General features: G+C 34.0%; 1 protein-coding gene across 5 annotated transcripts in view; it reads left to right on the forward strand.

Moving 5' to 3' along the window:
- Fas3 (fasciclin 3) overlaps positions 1 to 16,599 on the forward strand; it is a 276,317-nt gene that overhangs the window by 236,132 nt on the left and 23,586 nt on the right. For all 5 annotated transcript variants that reach the window (XM_070298013.1, XM_070298016.1, XM_070298015.1 and 2 more), the window contains 2 exons: positions 15,090 to 15,413; positions 16,230 to 16,364. In XM_070298013.1, coding sequence (XP_070154114.1) covers positions 15,090 to 15,413; positions 16,230 to 16,364 — 459 coding nt within the window. The remainder of the gene's footprint in view (positions 1 to 15,089; positions 15,414 to 16,229; positions 16,365 to 16,599) is intronic.

A 16,599-nucleotide genomic window follows, 5' to 3' on the forward strand; every position in this document is an offset into this window, starting at 1 on the left:
CACCGAGTGCTCGCCAGATGTAAGATATCAGAAAGCATTCTTCTTTTTTCCCAGCCACCAGATGCTAATGACATTTCGTGAAACAAACAAGGGGCGAGCGGGTTGCGCGAGAGGATCATTAGTAAAAGTGCGATAACGTCAACTACAGTAACGAGGAAATACATCCGGGAAAACTCCGCTCTGCGAGCCCCAAATATTTCCCGTCTTTATTTGTGCTGTTTAATGGCGAGTGAGGAAAAGATAATGCTCGAAAATGAGTTAATTTGTCCGCATCATTCCCTCGAAAGTTCTCCGCAATCTGAAAGCGATTTCAGTATAGCGTTTATCCGGCGACGCTTATTTGATATCCTATACCATTATTAGACGCGGGGAAAATCTTTGTTCCCGCGATTTTATTTCCCGTCTTCCATCAACTTTAGATAGGGAGCGAGAAGGAAAGGGGAAGAGCCACGGCGCGGCTTTAATTCCCGGGTGTACAATTTGGCGAGATTCTCGAGAATTCTGGCTGCAAATAATCAGTCGACTGTACGAATCGCCGTATTTACGCGGTGCTTGCCCTCACTTTAACGTGTCTTAACCGTTGAAGAATTGAAATAAACGGCAACTCTCCCTGGCGTGCTTTATTGAGATTGCGCTGGAGGGTAGCCATCGCGCCCCGTTGGCGTTGCTTTCGCCTAGATGTCTCGTGGGATATGATTTGTTGTTTAATGCACTGCCGAGATATTTTCGCGCCACACGCGCTTGTTTTGTTATATTCCGAGGGAAGCGAAATTTTACGATAACTTTTGAAACTTTTCTCCTACGCGAAATTGAAATGCTGTGGTAAATAAATATGTTTCTTTGTATAAGAATAAAAACACTTATCCTTAATATTACTCTGTAACTTGAAATTACGCGGATGATGAAAGAAATTTTACGTTAAAAATTATGATGAAAATATATATCTGAGATAAGCTTTTCATGAGAGGGTGAATCAATCGCGAAATAAATCGAAATAAAAGATAAATACAACGAAATTATGTTACCGTCGTAATGTATTTCTTTTATCCCATTCGAGATGCGTGAGCGATTCAACAAAGTTAATTGAAAATTATAACAGAGACATGGCGGCTTACTTTCGCGGCTCAATAGATTTTATCGTGATTCAAATGTCGAAATTGCCGCTTCGCACGCAATTGATCGAGTTTCCCTCGAATCCCATCCGCGCGATGAACGCGTTAATTACTCGAAACATACGGCCGCAATTCGATAAAACTGTTACCAAGTCGGATTCCGTTTCAATTGTGGCAACATGTTACGTGCCATCAGGATCGAAGTGCATCCGCTTTAAATGAATATCGTACGCTACACATGAAACGCGCTTTTCATCGCTCCCTCAACTTTATACAATAATTCAAATCACCTTTCTTATGCAGATCTTCAAACATGTGCATGATTCATTATTTACAAAAATATTTATATGGGGATTTATTAAAATTAAAAAAAAAAAAAAATTATTTTAAATTTTAAACATACTTTCTTTCCACAGATGTGTATATGTTTTTTAAAAGATCGTATCTTTGTTGTTGCTTGTACAGCAAACTTTCTATGGTCATCTATAGCTCTATTAATCTTTTTAATATTTGATATATTATTTTCTGTGTATCGATTGAATGTTGCAAATATTTGAAATTTATTTACTCAATAAATGTTCGTATTGTCTATTTTATCAGAGTTGAAATCAAAATTAAAGACATCCTGCGTGTGAAAGTATTGGAATAAAAGTCTGGTAAAATTATATTGATAATTGAAATAAATAAGCAACACAGAGAAAAGCAAGTAACAAGCTTTTAACGAGTATGTAGAGTAAGTAAGTAGAATGTTAGTGACTAATATACATAGATATTTCTAATCTTCGAAATGCGAGATGCACTTACTGGTACAGGTTTTAATTATGCCGGGTAATCTCTGTTCATTCTGATATTTTCGTTGCCATTTCAAACTGCATCTGGCGGTGCGATGATAACATTCATCTCGTGGTACTCTTCGTCTTGTTCAAAGAGCGGAGCCGAGATAGGGATGCAGGGCGGCGAACAGGGCGCCGGGAAACGAGAGTGAAAAAAAGGAATCGCAGACTCGAGGAGGAACGCGGGAGAATGAAGGGATAGGGCTCGAAGGATAGAGGGACGAGAAATGGGGAAAAGAAAAAGTCGTCTTCATTAGGAGAAACCAGACTACGAGGACCCTAAGCCGCGTTCAAATGATATTCGCAGTCGGCAGTAATGGCGGTACGTCGAGATTTTTGAAATCTTTTCGCAGCGGTGACTACCACCGGTTTGATCCACCGTTTTTGTTCGTCCGCTCTTTTATATTCGCGTCTGTCGCCTCAATGTTCGTCCGATATCGCCAATTGTCACGAATTCGCGAGTAAACAATGGGGGGCGATTCAATCGACCGCGGAGTAATTTCTACCAATCTCTCTGTTCTTATGACGGATTAATAAGAGAGGCACAGAGAAAAGAATTTATTGCCCTTTTAAAACAAATTCCTTAACGAAAGACATTAAAATATACACCATTTTCTAAAATTTGTAGAAGTTAATCTTTGAATAATTCTCCACATGATCCTTCAATTTTTAATGAATTTAATGTTATAAAATTGGAGAATTCCCCTAGATTATTCTTTAACTATATTTTAAGCAAAGTTAGAATATTTCGGATTTATATACATAATACTTTTTTAACGCTTGTACTTTTCGCTATATCTTAATACGATATGAGTTGAATGCAATCGAATGTTAGAAAAAGTAGAATGAAATTTACTAACGAAAGAAACTATGAGAAATGCAGATAACGAACATGTAGGAATCATGTGTTCTTTAAATTTCTCTCATTTCTATAACAAATATACATTGTTTTATCCATTAGACGTTCACTTGTCGTTTTCACTAGCTTTCACTTCTGACTTCGAAAGGTACATCCGGCGTAAATTTACATTACATGCTTCCGAAACAAATGGAATAAACCGAACGTAAATGAAATCCTCAGCAAAAGCTAGGATGCGATCAACCATACACTAATATCTTTTGTCCTCTTCGACACTGCTCAAATAAAACGAAACTCATCCTGTTTTATTAAATTCAGGAAAAAATTTCCATAGCAGGATACTGAGATAAATCGGTCCGCTTTTAATTCTGTATCATCAATATAATCACTATTAACAGATAAGATAATAGAAATCGTCGTCATATGTCGTTCAAATATACCATGACAATTTTGCGAAATTGAAATAATTTTATATTACATTAATAATTTTATTAACTATTAATGCTAGCGAACATTAACACAATGATATAATTTACTGTCATCATAATTAAATTATCGTTTAATTTACGCTGCTAGTTTTATTATTTATATTGGTTAATAGCCATTTAATTGATTTAATATCAATTTATTTAAATTGTGAATGTTAAAAAGATTTATTCTTTTATCTTTTACCTGCCATCTAGACCACATCGATATTTCATCTGGAAAACCACACGAATGCAAACAAATTATTCATCTCTTATTTCATATTTTTTTATATAAAATGATATGTTTTCCTTATAATAATATTTTTTAACGAGAAGTATTAAAAAACCGATTACTTTTATTCACTGTAACGGAATTTCGACATGTCGAAAATAAAATTAAAAAAAAAAAAAAAAAAAAATGTGGTCTCTCTCCGTTAATTTCATGATCGTTATTCTCGTTCGGAGCACAGCGTAGCGCGGATTTTTGTGAATATTTTCGAGGATTCTCGGCGAGATTCATTTTACGCATCTGCGTTTCACAGAGAACGGAGTCACTAATTAGTGACATTATATTCCCATGTGGAAGGTCAGCTTGCTAGCAATTCGTGTCTCCGTTCGCCGAATACGCCAAGTCCGAAACGCACGTGTATATATCCTCTATTACACATATATTATGCGGATACGTTTACGTTTACATATTTGAATAAGTTTTTCCAAAAAATATACGCAGGAAATAAAAGACATTGATAAGAATTCATTTCGAGATTAGGTTTTTAAATTACAATTTTGTTTTATCTTTCTATATGCAATTATCAATTTATTAAAAAAGAAACGAATTATTATTAAACATTTTTTTTTTATTCTTAGTATCGGATATATATATATATTATATATACATTATAGTGATCTAATATTAAAATACTTAAACTTAAAAAAAATTATTGATATGATTTAAGTTTATTATTAAGGGATCTTTTTAACCCTCAATTGTGTGTATCTTATTAAAATTATTAACGTAAAATTCTTTCTATTTTGTGTAAGAATTTTTTTGTAAGACAAGGGTTATGTACGAGTTAAAAAAAATATTAGATTTAAGTATCTGACAAAAAAAAAACCCGGAATTTAATTCTACAGAGGATACACATTCTTACCAATCTCTTTTAATTCGCCTATTTTCCATTCATGCCAGGTACTCGAACAACTTGAAATTCAAATCGTGCTCAAGTATATTCTCATCGACAATGTAAAACTCTTTCGCTAATTCGATCGTCAATTTCGCTTGTTTGCATCACAAAAAAATATTGATTTAACCCTCGTTAATTCATAATATATGTTTAATGTGCATTCTGTTGTTTAACGAAAGTATCGTTAATAAAATTTTACATTTAACATTATATTTCTATTTCTCCATTTTTAATTCTTCGCATATTTTCTCCAAATTATTACTTCGTCAGGATACATTGATATAAAATGAAAAAAACTTTTGAAGAGCATTATAAAATTGAATTATATGTAATCTTTTAATACAAGAAATGACGGGAATAATAATGGAATTTAACTTTCGTTCTACTTCCTCAAAAGTAAATATGTTTCTCTTATGCCTGATACTTATTGTATCAAGACAATACCGAGAATGTTGCAGCAGAATCGCGTTTTCGGGAAATTGGAGGTAGAGCCGGCATTCGTCGCTAACGAGACGAGGAAAACAGGCAACAAAACAGGGGATGGGAGACATCAGTAATCCGCGGTAACATCGCGGATTAGTCAGTTGAATGTGGAAAGGTATTGTTTCTTGCCTAGCTAATAAGTCGCTTCCCACCAGTCTTATCTGACGAAACTTTAACCGTAGAATGTATTTCTTTGTGGGTTTGTTCGAAATGCGGCGGCTTGATCTCAACGCGAATAAAGAATCGAGTCTCATCGCGATCTTTTTTTCTTCGAAAATCTGTCAAATAATAAAATTATTTCCAATTACGATTATATCTCTAACTTAGCGTAATTAAAAAATTTTTATTAGTTTTATTTTTATTCTATTTTTATTAGTACAAAATTGATTAGTTTAGCTAAGATAAATATAAAGAAAAGTATAAGCAAATTTACGCGGCGCATCCGATTTTCCTTAAAGCTGAGATGTTTGACTAAAGTTTGCCGACCAATTTGAAATATCGACCGGTCATAATAACAGAATAAGCAGCAATGTCCCGGTTTAAATCTATCTCCAATCACGTAACACAATACCATTGTTAATATATTAAAAATACTTTGATCATACCTAATTAATTAAGATACTGATTCGATATCGTTGTATTGAGAAAAAAAAGTTGTTAACTTGACTAGATTCGTCCAACTAATTACTATTTCTTTGTATTTCTTTAATTGAAATATTTGAATATTTGAGTCAAATACGGTATATTAAATCTAACATGACGTATATTTGACTTAAATACATAAATATTTTAATTAAAGAAATACGAAGAAATAGTAATTAATTTTGGACGAATTTAGTCAAGTCGACAACTTTTTTTCTCAGTGTGGCGCCATGGATATAATTCTGATTTGCCACTATTTCCACCGAGTACATTAACGAAGCGAATTGTGTATACTATGATGGAAGTAAATTTTTAACTAAAGCCACGCGCGCTTCTCTCCGCATGTTTCAATACGTTTTTTCGATCAATAGTTTGATCCGCTCAACGAAATTTTTCAATCTGTAGTTTGATCCGCTTCACCTGACTAAATTTTTGAAGGGTAATTTAATTTTATATCGCGATCCCCTCTCAGTTTGTTTAGCTTGAATCACAGCTTTCAAGGCATTTTAGTTTATTGATACAGTTCAATATTTTTTCTAACTTCACTTTTCAATGAATTTTATTTACAATTCGAGTATAATCCAATTTATTTATCTTAACTAAAGTTTTGAACATGATACGATTTATTCGGCACAACTTGATTTATTTAGTTGAAATTTCAAGTATAGGACAATATTTTCAGGTACAATTTAAGATTGTTCAATTTATCTGACAATGAGCGAGCGTATCTTCTATATTTTATATGGTTTTCTCGGCTCTGTATTTTAAATTGCTCAATAAGCCCAAAGATTAGCGCGATTAAATTTGTATAATCATATTTGTTTAATTACATTTTGGTGATTGTTTCGCGTTTCGTATATCTGACAGAAAATAAATGAGGAGAACGTGATATACATATATTCTACGCGAATTGGTCGAAAGTAACGCAGCTATACGTTTTACGTCAAAATGGATAACCGTGAATAATACGATGCGAAATTCCGAGTCATAATGATTATTTTCAGGCACGTCCACTTTCGCTCGTCACATTGCATGGGCATAACGATAACCTGCCCGCGATTTCGTGTTTACACATCTTCACTCTGATATTAAGGGCTCTAACGTTACAACATAATTTCGCACCCATGACGAGAGAATCCGACGAGAAATATCGATCTATATCGCATAATAATATATCTCCATGCATCTTTCTATCAATATCAATTGTTTTGAAAAATTAACTTTAAATGTACACTCATTTTTTTCGTTAAAATATAATTGCTGGATATTTGATTTTTACACAAGTTCCAACGCAGGACCGATGAAGCTATCGAATAATTGACAGAAAGCTATTTATAAAGCATCATTATTGACATTGTAATGCCATTGTGACGAAACGACAGCGTAGACGGCGTGATAACGTTTCTTAAGAAGAGACGCGCTTTGTGCATTCGCTTTGAACTTCCGTGACAATGGAGATCATATCATCGCGTCGCATGCAACAATGATATTTGACGGCGTTAAATGCACAATATCGTCGAGACATGTATCGAACATTCATTATTTTATATCACAAGAAAAAGATGAAATATAATTAAAAATTATAATTATAATTTTGAAATTTAGAATGTACTATTTTATCGTGTCGAATATCGTAACATGATAATATTATAACGTGATAATATTACGTTAAGAAATAGCTTTGTTTTACAACTGAATATTAAAATAAATAAATTATAGATCTTTTCTCACTCACCATATGGTTGCTCCACCATCGCCACTTTTTCAGGCTTCCTTCTTTTTATTCGTTCATTAACGCTCTCTTCACGACAATCACCCAACACTGACTTGCGAAAACATGGTTAATTATGATCCCACACGCACTAATCACTTGAATAACGACAATTGCGCGGTACTTTACACGGCACTTACCGCGTTAATCGCACACGAGATTATGCGTATTCTAGTAGAGTAGCAACTAACACATATTATATTCTTTCTTTTTTTAGAACGCGTTATTTTGTCACTATTCTGTACTATACGAATGAGAGTCGTGTTAGTACTTAAGTACTTAGTATGTTAGTACTTGTTGCGATCGTACTTCGAAAATTAATGCAACGCAACACACGGGACATCTCTCGCGAGACTGTCTTTCTGCTTGAGTCTCTCTCTCTCTCTCTCTCTCTCTCGCCGCGAGAATGTCAACACAACGGAATGTAAACAATAGCGCGCTACAATAATGTCTACACCGCCAAACTTTATAGGCTTGATAATAATAATAAATCTGAAATTTTTAAAACGAGATAAATAATTTGACGTTTATACTCGTTTTCGTTTATATTTTGTTCTTGGCCAAAATTTTAAAAAATTGTGAAACGTAATTGCGTTTTAATATTAGTATTAAATATTATTTTCATTGATAGTATTATCGCATGATAGTTTCTAGAGATTAAAATATTTCAGGTGTTTCTATTTAATTGTCTTTTTATGTAATAGTGGGCAAATTTCTTTTTCTTTCTTGTCAAATCAATATATTTTACGTATGATTGTAAGGCTATAATATTAATATATATCTATAATTTTGGCAATTATATATTATACGCGTATGCTTTTCCTGAAAATATTTTTTTGTTTTCATCGCTCATAAAATGTTCTTCGGCTTCCCCGACTTAACTAGAAATTGATCGAAACAGCTCAAAGTCCCGCAGCGAACATCGAGCGATAGTTATTTAATGCGAAATCCAGTTTACGTAACTGAATTCCAACGTCATCATAGACGGAGTAAAATCGATTTACTGATGGTCGACGGGAAGAGGAGATATTCGGCCAGTATCGATGTGGTAAATGCATCCTACTGGTAACTCCTCGCCTCAAAAGTTCCTCGCCGGTGAAGACGAGGGAGAGCCGGATAACGCACGCGAGAGAGAAAAGGGGATGGAGAAAGAAGCAACGACGCGATGAGTTGATTTACTGCCGTGTAAACCGTCCTTAATCTCGACGAGGATTTACGGCCGTCGGGCCAAAATTGGCGTCCGATTGTGACTCGCAGGAAGCGTTTTCTCCCGAAATGCAGAAGTTTGCGACGCATCGGGAATCCTATCGTCGTGGATGCACGTCGCGAGGCTCTTCGATCACACACAATCAACTTTTTCTTACTTTAGAAAGGAACTTCCGCGCGTGATCTACTTTGATAGCGCGGTTTTCATTCAGCTCGGGCGTAAAACATGAAAGAAACAAGATCAATTCTGTTTCGCGAAACGAATAAAAACTCTAATTTTGGGACAAATTCGTAATCTGTCTATAAAGGAAAAATAAAAATAATTTGGAAAACTTTCACACACGCGCTTGTGATTTCCTATCTCGCGTTTTAATTTCTGCAACGATATTTGTCTGTAACAAAATCTCTCTAAATTGTATTATACGAGAGAAATATCTGCGAATCATATCTCTCTGAAATATATTTTTGTTTATTATAAAAACCGCGGTGAAATTACACGCGACCGCGGGGGTCGGGCCTTCAAAGTACTCTGATCGTGATTTTTCATTCCCTTATTGTGTATTTCGGAATCTTATCCGACTTTCTGATCATCACGCATATGAACGATAAATCAAATTGAAAGTGCACGATGTTGGGAACGATGTTTATTCACGCAAACTTTTTTCACTGTGTTTTATTTCACTGTTTGTTTCACGCCATAACACCACACAGATTAATAAAATCGTTATACATATTGAATTATAACTTTTATATGATCAATAAGTCGCCTAGATAGTTTGCCTATCATTACAAATATTTACTGTTCGTCGTTGGTCAAAATTATATCTATGTATCTACCTGCTGTGTAATTGCACATTCGTGCATATATATTGATTTCTATGACTAATCATGATACACGTTACTGCTCATTAATGACTAATTAGCAAATATACAATCGCGATGTAGCAAAATACATTTGTAAAATACAATTAAATTTACTCGCGAATACGACAAAATATATATTGAAAATTGACGATGAGAGAATTTAAGTTTATCACGATATCTTAAGAAGATAAAACAAATCCCTCAATAATAATAAGTTTAAAATGTTTTAATTAAAAGTGATTTATATTTTATTGTTATACGCGGTATTAATATATATCACTCAAACTCAAGTTTTATCCAATTATTATTAATTTGATACTTTTGTCTGATCGTGGCGGCCGCAACGGATATCAAGTTAACTCGGTCGAACAGTGGCTTCCGAAAAACGCCCATCGACAAACGATGTGAAGCATCATAAAATTGACGTATCTATGCTACAAATATTCTGGCATACATTCCGCTTCTTTTGAAAGTCAATTGATTAGTTTAACCATTTAACTGCCGCATCCATAAAAAAAAAAACGCATGCGAAAGAATTTTCGCATAAATTAATATGACATTCGGTTCCCTCTTTGATTTAGACGTACCGTTAAAATGAATGTTAAAAAAATATTCAGGTATTTTCTTAATACATTTCGGTTATTTTATTGGCTCATTAATTGATTAGAGATCTGTTGTTCGTGTTACTGGATTACCGTCCTTCCCCCAATTACCATGCATTGCGATCTCAATTGCAGTCCGCGGCTTCAGATATAATCCCACGGTACGAATTTTAACCTCCAGCATTTCGATTTGATTGCGACGAGAATCGAGTTCTGGTTCGAGCTCTCTCCGATTCGCACGAGCGGCTACGAGTGTATCTCGGTAGCCGAGTATATTTTCGCGGTGCCCGTCGAGCGAAATTAGCGATGTAACGGTGTCTAATACGAGAAGCGCCGGCCAGGATTACTTCCTCTCGTTGCATCGTGAAATCGCCAGCGCAAGCTGGACTGTGGCTGCCCGTTCCTCTAAAGATGCATATACGCTATTCAAGTCTTGCCGAGAAGAGTATAAATCCTACTAGATTTTGAAAAATATACCGATACCTACTTTAAATATCTAACGCAATTAGAGTCGAAAGTATATAACGAATATCGATTTTAGAATATCAGTACATTTGAGCGTCTGTGAAGTTGGTACGACATTCTACGAATTTAAAAAAAAAATACTAAAAATTCTAACAGCACTTTTCAAAGTTCTACAGTTTCTAATAAAAATTAACAAGAGTTCCGCATTCCTTATATTAAAAAATCGAAATTGAGAAAATTGATTTAGAGATTGGTGGAATATTGATCTGAAATTGCATAAATGTGCTGAACTTGAACAGAACTATCCGGATTTCTTGCCAAAAATGATGATATTCAACGCGTTTTAGCACTTTAGAGGGGAGGGTGTCGTGCTAGATTCACGAAGTTAGCACGACATTTTTTCAGTTTCGATTTTTTAATATAAGGAATGCGGAACTCTTTTTAATTTTTATCAGGAACTCTAGAACTATAAAAGGAAGCTATTAGAACTCTCAATTTTTTTTTAATTCGTAAAACATCGTGCCAACTTCACAGCCGCTACATTTGAAACAAATTTTATTCCTCAAAGTTTGTATGTGCATCGAATTTATTTGAACATTTAAAATAAAACAAAGGAATGATAAACACTTCTCCGAAAGTTCGTTTGTTGAAAGGCACAGGGTATATCCGCCTTGACGTCTACGCCTTTTTTTTTTTTTTTTTTTGCTCCGATAGCTCCCTTTTTCTTACTCCCCTCCTCTCCTCCTATCTCCGCATCTTCATCGCGTTTTCGTAAACGGAAAAGGGCGCGGGAGATGGGCAGGATGGGGAATGCAAGTGAGTTGAGAAAATTGGAAATCGCTGCGAAATTGCGCCGGCATGTTGCATGCCAGGTAACCAAGATAATCTTCACCGCGTTATCGCTACGAAGAGGAGGTCGCAAAACGAGGAGAGTCAATAACAGCGAGCGAGCATAAAATATCAGGATGCGGAATGCGCGAGCGGATGCTTTCGTATCCGATACTTATTCTGTTACACCGTTTCGCGATATGACACAAATGCAGAGTGAGAAAAAAATTTGCTTATGCACGGGCAAAAAAAGAAACTGATAGTTATCTTCTTCAAATAAATATCGCAGAAATTTAATAAGTGTAAATGTATTTACAATCAAGAGTCAAAATGCAGTAAACGCGAATTATAATTATAATTATTATAATTATATATTCATATGTGTATTTATATGTGAATTATAATTAAATCATGGGAAGAAGGTAAGAGATAAAACGGCGCTGTCATGCGTATCAATTTCGTAATCACGGCGATGCGTAACGCGGCATCCGTAAATCATCGCATCTGTTGCTGCGGCTTTTGGGATGCGTGTTCCTCGATGCAGGAACAGGCGGTGGCGATTGATCGGATTCTACGGGCAAATTAGATCGTGACGTCGGCAGTGTAACAAATTGATGAGCGGAAAATCAAATAGGATTTATGGTCTCGCTATGGCTTGGCGGGCCAATATGACGCGCCAAATCGGCGAGCATTTTAGAAAGTATAGGGGTTATTTTGCGTGATTTTAATATCAATATTTTATCAAGCGGAATCAAAGAGAATACAATGAATACATTAGTCTAAATAATTAAAAAGAAATTGCATCCTTTTCACGCATTAAATAAAGATAATTATTTTTTAAATGTGGCATATGAGATTTAAATTTTCTAGTACCAACGGTAAATATTAAATATTTGAGAAATTAATAAAATAGATTAAATTAAATCAGAATAAATAAAATTATATATAACAAATACGTGATAAAATTTAAATTATATTATTAATAAGTAAGTGAATCTCGCGGATAATACACAAACGCAGATTATTCTGTTTTCTTTTCAAAAGAGTACTTGCATCAAAAAAAAAAAAAAAAGGTAGAAATATCGGCAGTACCGGAGAACATCGGTTTTTTCGGAAGTGCTTTCGGTGCATTTAAAAGTTTATATCGAGCCATAAAACTGCGCGACGATTCTGACGAGCCCGTTGCATCCCACACCGCGAACCAAAATATCGGGGTTCGCTTATATAGAAAACGCAGTTGAGTGTATCTAAGCGGAAAAATACGCCGCTACGTGTACGAGCGAAAAAAGAGAAAATAAAATATAGAAAATCTACGATCGTATCGCGCAGCGATAATAATATAATCACGCGAGAAATTCGAAGACATCGATTCAACATTTTTATATACTTGAGTAATAATATGAACGTAGGATTACGAGGTTTTTTTATAAGAAGCAAAAATCCAGAATAATGTGGATGAATTTTAAGATATGCAACTAAATTTAATATTAATAAGCATCTCTTTTAAAAAATGTAAATTATTTTTACCTCAAGTTATAATAGTATATGTTTTGCCATACTACATTTTTTATACATATATTTTCAAACAAGCACATTTGATAACTTCAGCTTGGTTTATATTATACTTCATTTTGAATTTTTATAGTCTGTTTATCCGAGACATTGACACAAATATGTCAGAATCGATTAATTTGAACTTGCTTGCCTCTCAGAGTTATCCTGGCGACCGACCAGTCAGCCGGTCGACGGGATGAAATATGATAGTCGTTGGCCGCGCCACGCCCAGTTTATCATATTTCTTGGAGTGCATTATCATAATAGCATCGTGCATGAGATCGGTCGCCACGTCGTTCCGTCGATGACACGCCACGTTCCAAACTCGTGCGGAGATCGATGCGACCGGCGCGTCGTATCGCGACGCCTCCCTATCAAGATTTAAGAGCAAACGTCTATATTTAACCCTTATGATGAGAGAGCTCTTTAAGGGCTTTTTGTCAGGATGATTCGAGTTTTTACCAAATCCAAGCTCTCTATTACGAGATGTACTTACATATACATAAACTAGAATGTACATTATCTCGATAAGATGCATCAGGCTTACGATGATGATTGCTATTTGAATAATAATTGTCATATGTGTCTGTCTTATACAGAGAGAAATATATTTTAGAGACTTTTCTCTCTCTTTTTTTAGATTGTCATATAAATCTTATATAAATCTTATCTCTATAATCAATTTTGAAAAGCGAACGATAAAAATAATTAAAATATTTTCAAGTATATAAAAAGAAAAAAGGAAAAAATATGATTTAATTTCAAATTGCTTATTGCACAATTGGATGAATATATGCCGAATTAGTAACAAAATAAACATAATTTTACCCTATAGTTATAAAATATATTTTTATAAAATGTTTGGACAAAGGAGAGTTATATATCTGAAATATTATCTTGCATATTATGTAAAATAAACATTATGAATATTAAAATCGTGCTACAGCTTTGATTATAATATTATGTCACGTTATGAAATTTTAATAATACTTATGCGCATATTAATGGCACTAACATTTAAGGGTTTGCTGCATAACGAAGGCACATGGAATGTGCGGTTTCTTTATCGTTTCCGTTACATTAGAACTCTTGTGTAAAGTTCATGTAAACATTTAAACTTTGCTAAAAATTATTTACAAAATCTTTTGTCACAATTTGGATCTGTGTAAGAAGACAGAATATGATTGAAATAGAACATTATATTTAACAAACGTACTCTGCCAACGAACGTGTAGTCAATTTTAATTGGAAACATTTTTACTTGGATAAAAATTGCTACACGATATCCTCCTTCGTTTCGTTTTATAAGACATCAATTAACGAAATAAAAAAACCGTAAAGCTATATCGAAAGCAATGGCGCGCAACATAAGGATTAAATGTACCAGCATGCCGGAGGGGTTTACAGTGACGAAAGAGCGGATAGGGAGACGAAAAAGTCGGCTATCTTTCTTTCCAACGCAGGGCGCGTTGGTATAAGAAAGATACAAGAGGGCGATAGAAGTAGTGCAGGTGGGGATTTAATCAACTTTCCTTTTTGTCTCGTAGATCTTCGTAGACGCGGCATCTTCGCCCGTGCGAATCGCCTCCTCGATTTTTTATCAGACGTGGCATCGATGCGAATGCGTGTTCCTTAAAACCTATTGCTAATATTTTTTTCCCTTTTTCTTTTTACTACATCGAAAAAGTATAATTACGATCATTGCACTTCTACATAACAAATTGGAGTCAAATATATATTTCCCGATATACTATGGAATATTAAATGTGTAGAAATCTATACGTGTTGTATAGTTATATCGAAATGTCAAGCCTGATTATTTGGTTTGGTCTTATCTGATTTAGGCTAATTTCAAGATGTCTAAAACGATAAAAATAAAAAAATATTATTTTTAATATCTAATTTAATATCAATTTTTTAATATCTAATACTCGAAAAAATTAATATTTTTTGCAACACATTTTTTATACAATATATTTATAATTTGATGTATATAATTTAAAATATAGAAAACAGATTCTTGTGTGATATTCCTAATTTTTTTTAATTTTAAAACAGAATTAAAAAGTTATTGTAAAAAAAATTTTTTTTTTTTTTTCTAATTTTAAACCAGAATTTGAAGCCGAAATTATTAATATTTATATAATGTAATTCGTTGATCAATACGATCATAAAATTAATATTATTGTTAAACTCAAAACTGTTTAATCTGCTTTCAGCGTCGAAACCGAATCAGATGATAGACATCGAGCCGAAAAGGGAAACCGCTGTCCGGGTCGGTGAGAGTTTGCAAATTCTATGCAAAGCCACTCAATCGCTTCGTGTTTGCCGTGTGGAAATACCTGGCGAGGGTAGTATAGTACTGAACGACGAAGAAACGACAGAAGACAACATCGAGTATTACGGCGATGGTATCAAGACTGGTCAGTGCGGCGTCCGTATCGCCAAAGTAAAGGAAACTCATGACGGCATCTTCAAATGCTCCCTGACGACCATCACCGCCCGGCAAGAGGCAACCGCGTCTCTGAAAATCATCGTTGCGAGTAAGTCACTTATCCATCGTTTTGATTCAATAGGATTCTAATTCGGCGGAATTGTCTAACGTAGAGACTGCAAAGATATACTGTAAAGAAATTGTAAACGTCGCTATAAACGTTTACAAAAATATTTGTACATGTCTTTCATCTTTCTATATTTCTCTGTTTTAAAAACATATGATTATCCCAAGAAAAATTTCATGATTTTTTTTTTTTTTTTACTCTTACAGCGATTTTAATTTTAATTTTAAAATGCGTTTATTTTAATTTACCGTAATATACATGAATACGTAATTACTTTTCTTCTAAATTTAGTATAATACAGTACTTGCAAGCAAATGTAATAAAAATATTATCATATAGCACAAAGTGATACAAATAAAATGGGCCACTTTTATAAAAGGTTTATGGTAAAAAGAGAAAAATATTAATTTTTTTCGAGAAAGAAGTAAATAAAAAGAACTAGCTTGTTTTCCAGCGCTATAGCTATATTCGAAAAGTAATTAATCTTCTTTAAGAAAATTGCTTACGGAGACTGAAATAGGCGCTCGGAGCGAAATTATTCTGTTTAAGATAAACCCGATAAAGATAAATTGGGAGATTCATGAATATCTTGAAAGAAATTGTTTTTTTAACGCGAAAAAACATCGTAGCGAATAAGATTAAATTCAAGTTATTTGATTCGCAGATTCGAATAATAAAATGATAAAATATATAATAAAATATGGGATAGAAATATATCTCAGTCTGTGCTGTTTCAATTTAATCCAATCGATATGTACAATGAAGCGATACAAAGAAATTTTTATTTTGCTTGCTTAGGACCACCCAATAACCCGGATCTTCGCACGAGTACCGGATCTGTTCAGAGAAATATTTACAGAAAGGGCGAAAAATTGGAAATCAGTTGCAGCGCTCCGTCTGGACGACCAGCAGCGAATATCTCGTTGTTCCTCGGTTAGTTTATTATTCAATATTTTCAGAAAAAAGAACGCGTTCTTTTATACCCGACTTTACATACGTAATTTATAATAAAAATTCATAGAAACTAAAATAAGGAATTATTTTAAGAAAACTTTATTGGAATAATGCAAAAGATCAATTGTAGTAATAAAATTGATTTCAAGTTAAAACAAAGAGTAAATTTTATTGAAAGTATGATATAAGCAATATAAAAACAAGTCGAATTTTT

Source organism: Polyergus mexicanus, unplaced genomic scaffold, assembly GCF_030449975.1.
Source record: "Polyergus mexicanus isolate NDT 795.1 unplaced genomic scaffold, iyPolMexi1.0 SCAF_6, whole genome shotgun sequence".
Taxonomy (NCBI): Eukaryota; Metazoa; Arthropoda; class Insecta; order Hymenoptera; family Formicidae; genus Polyergus; species Polyergus mexicanus.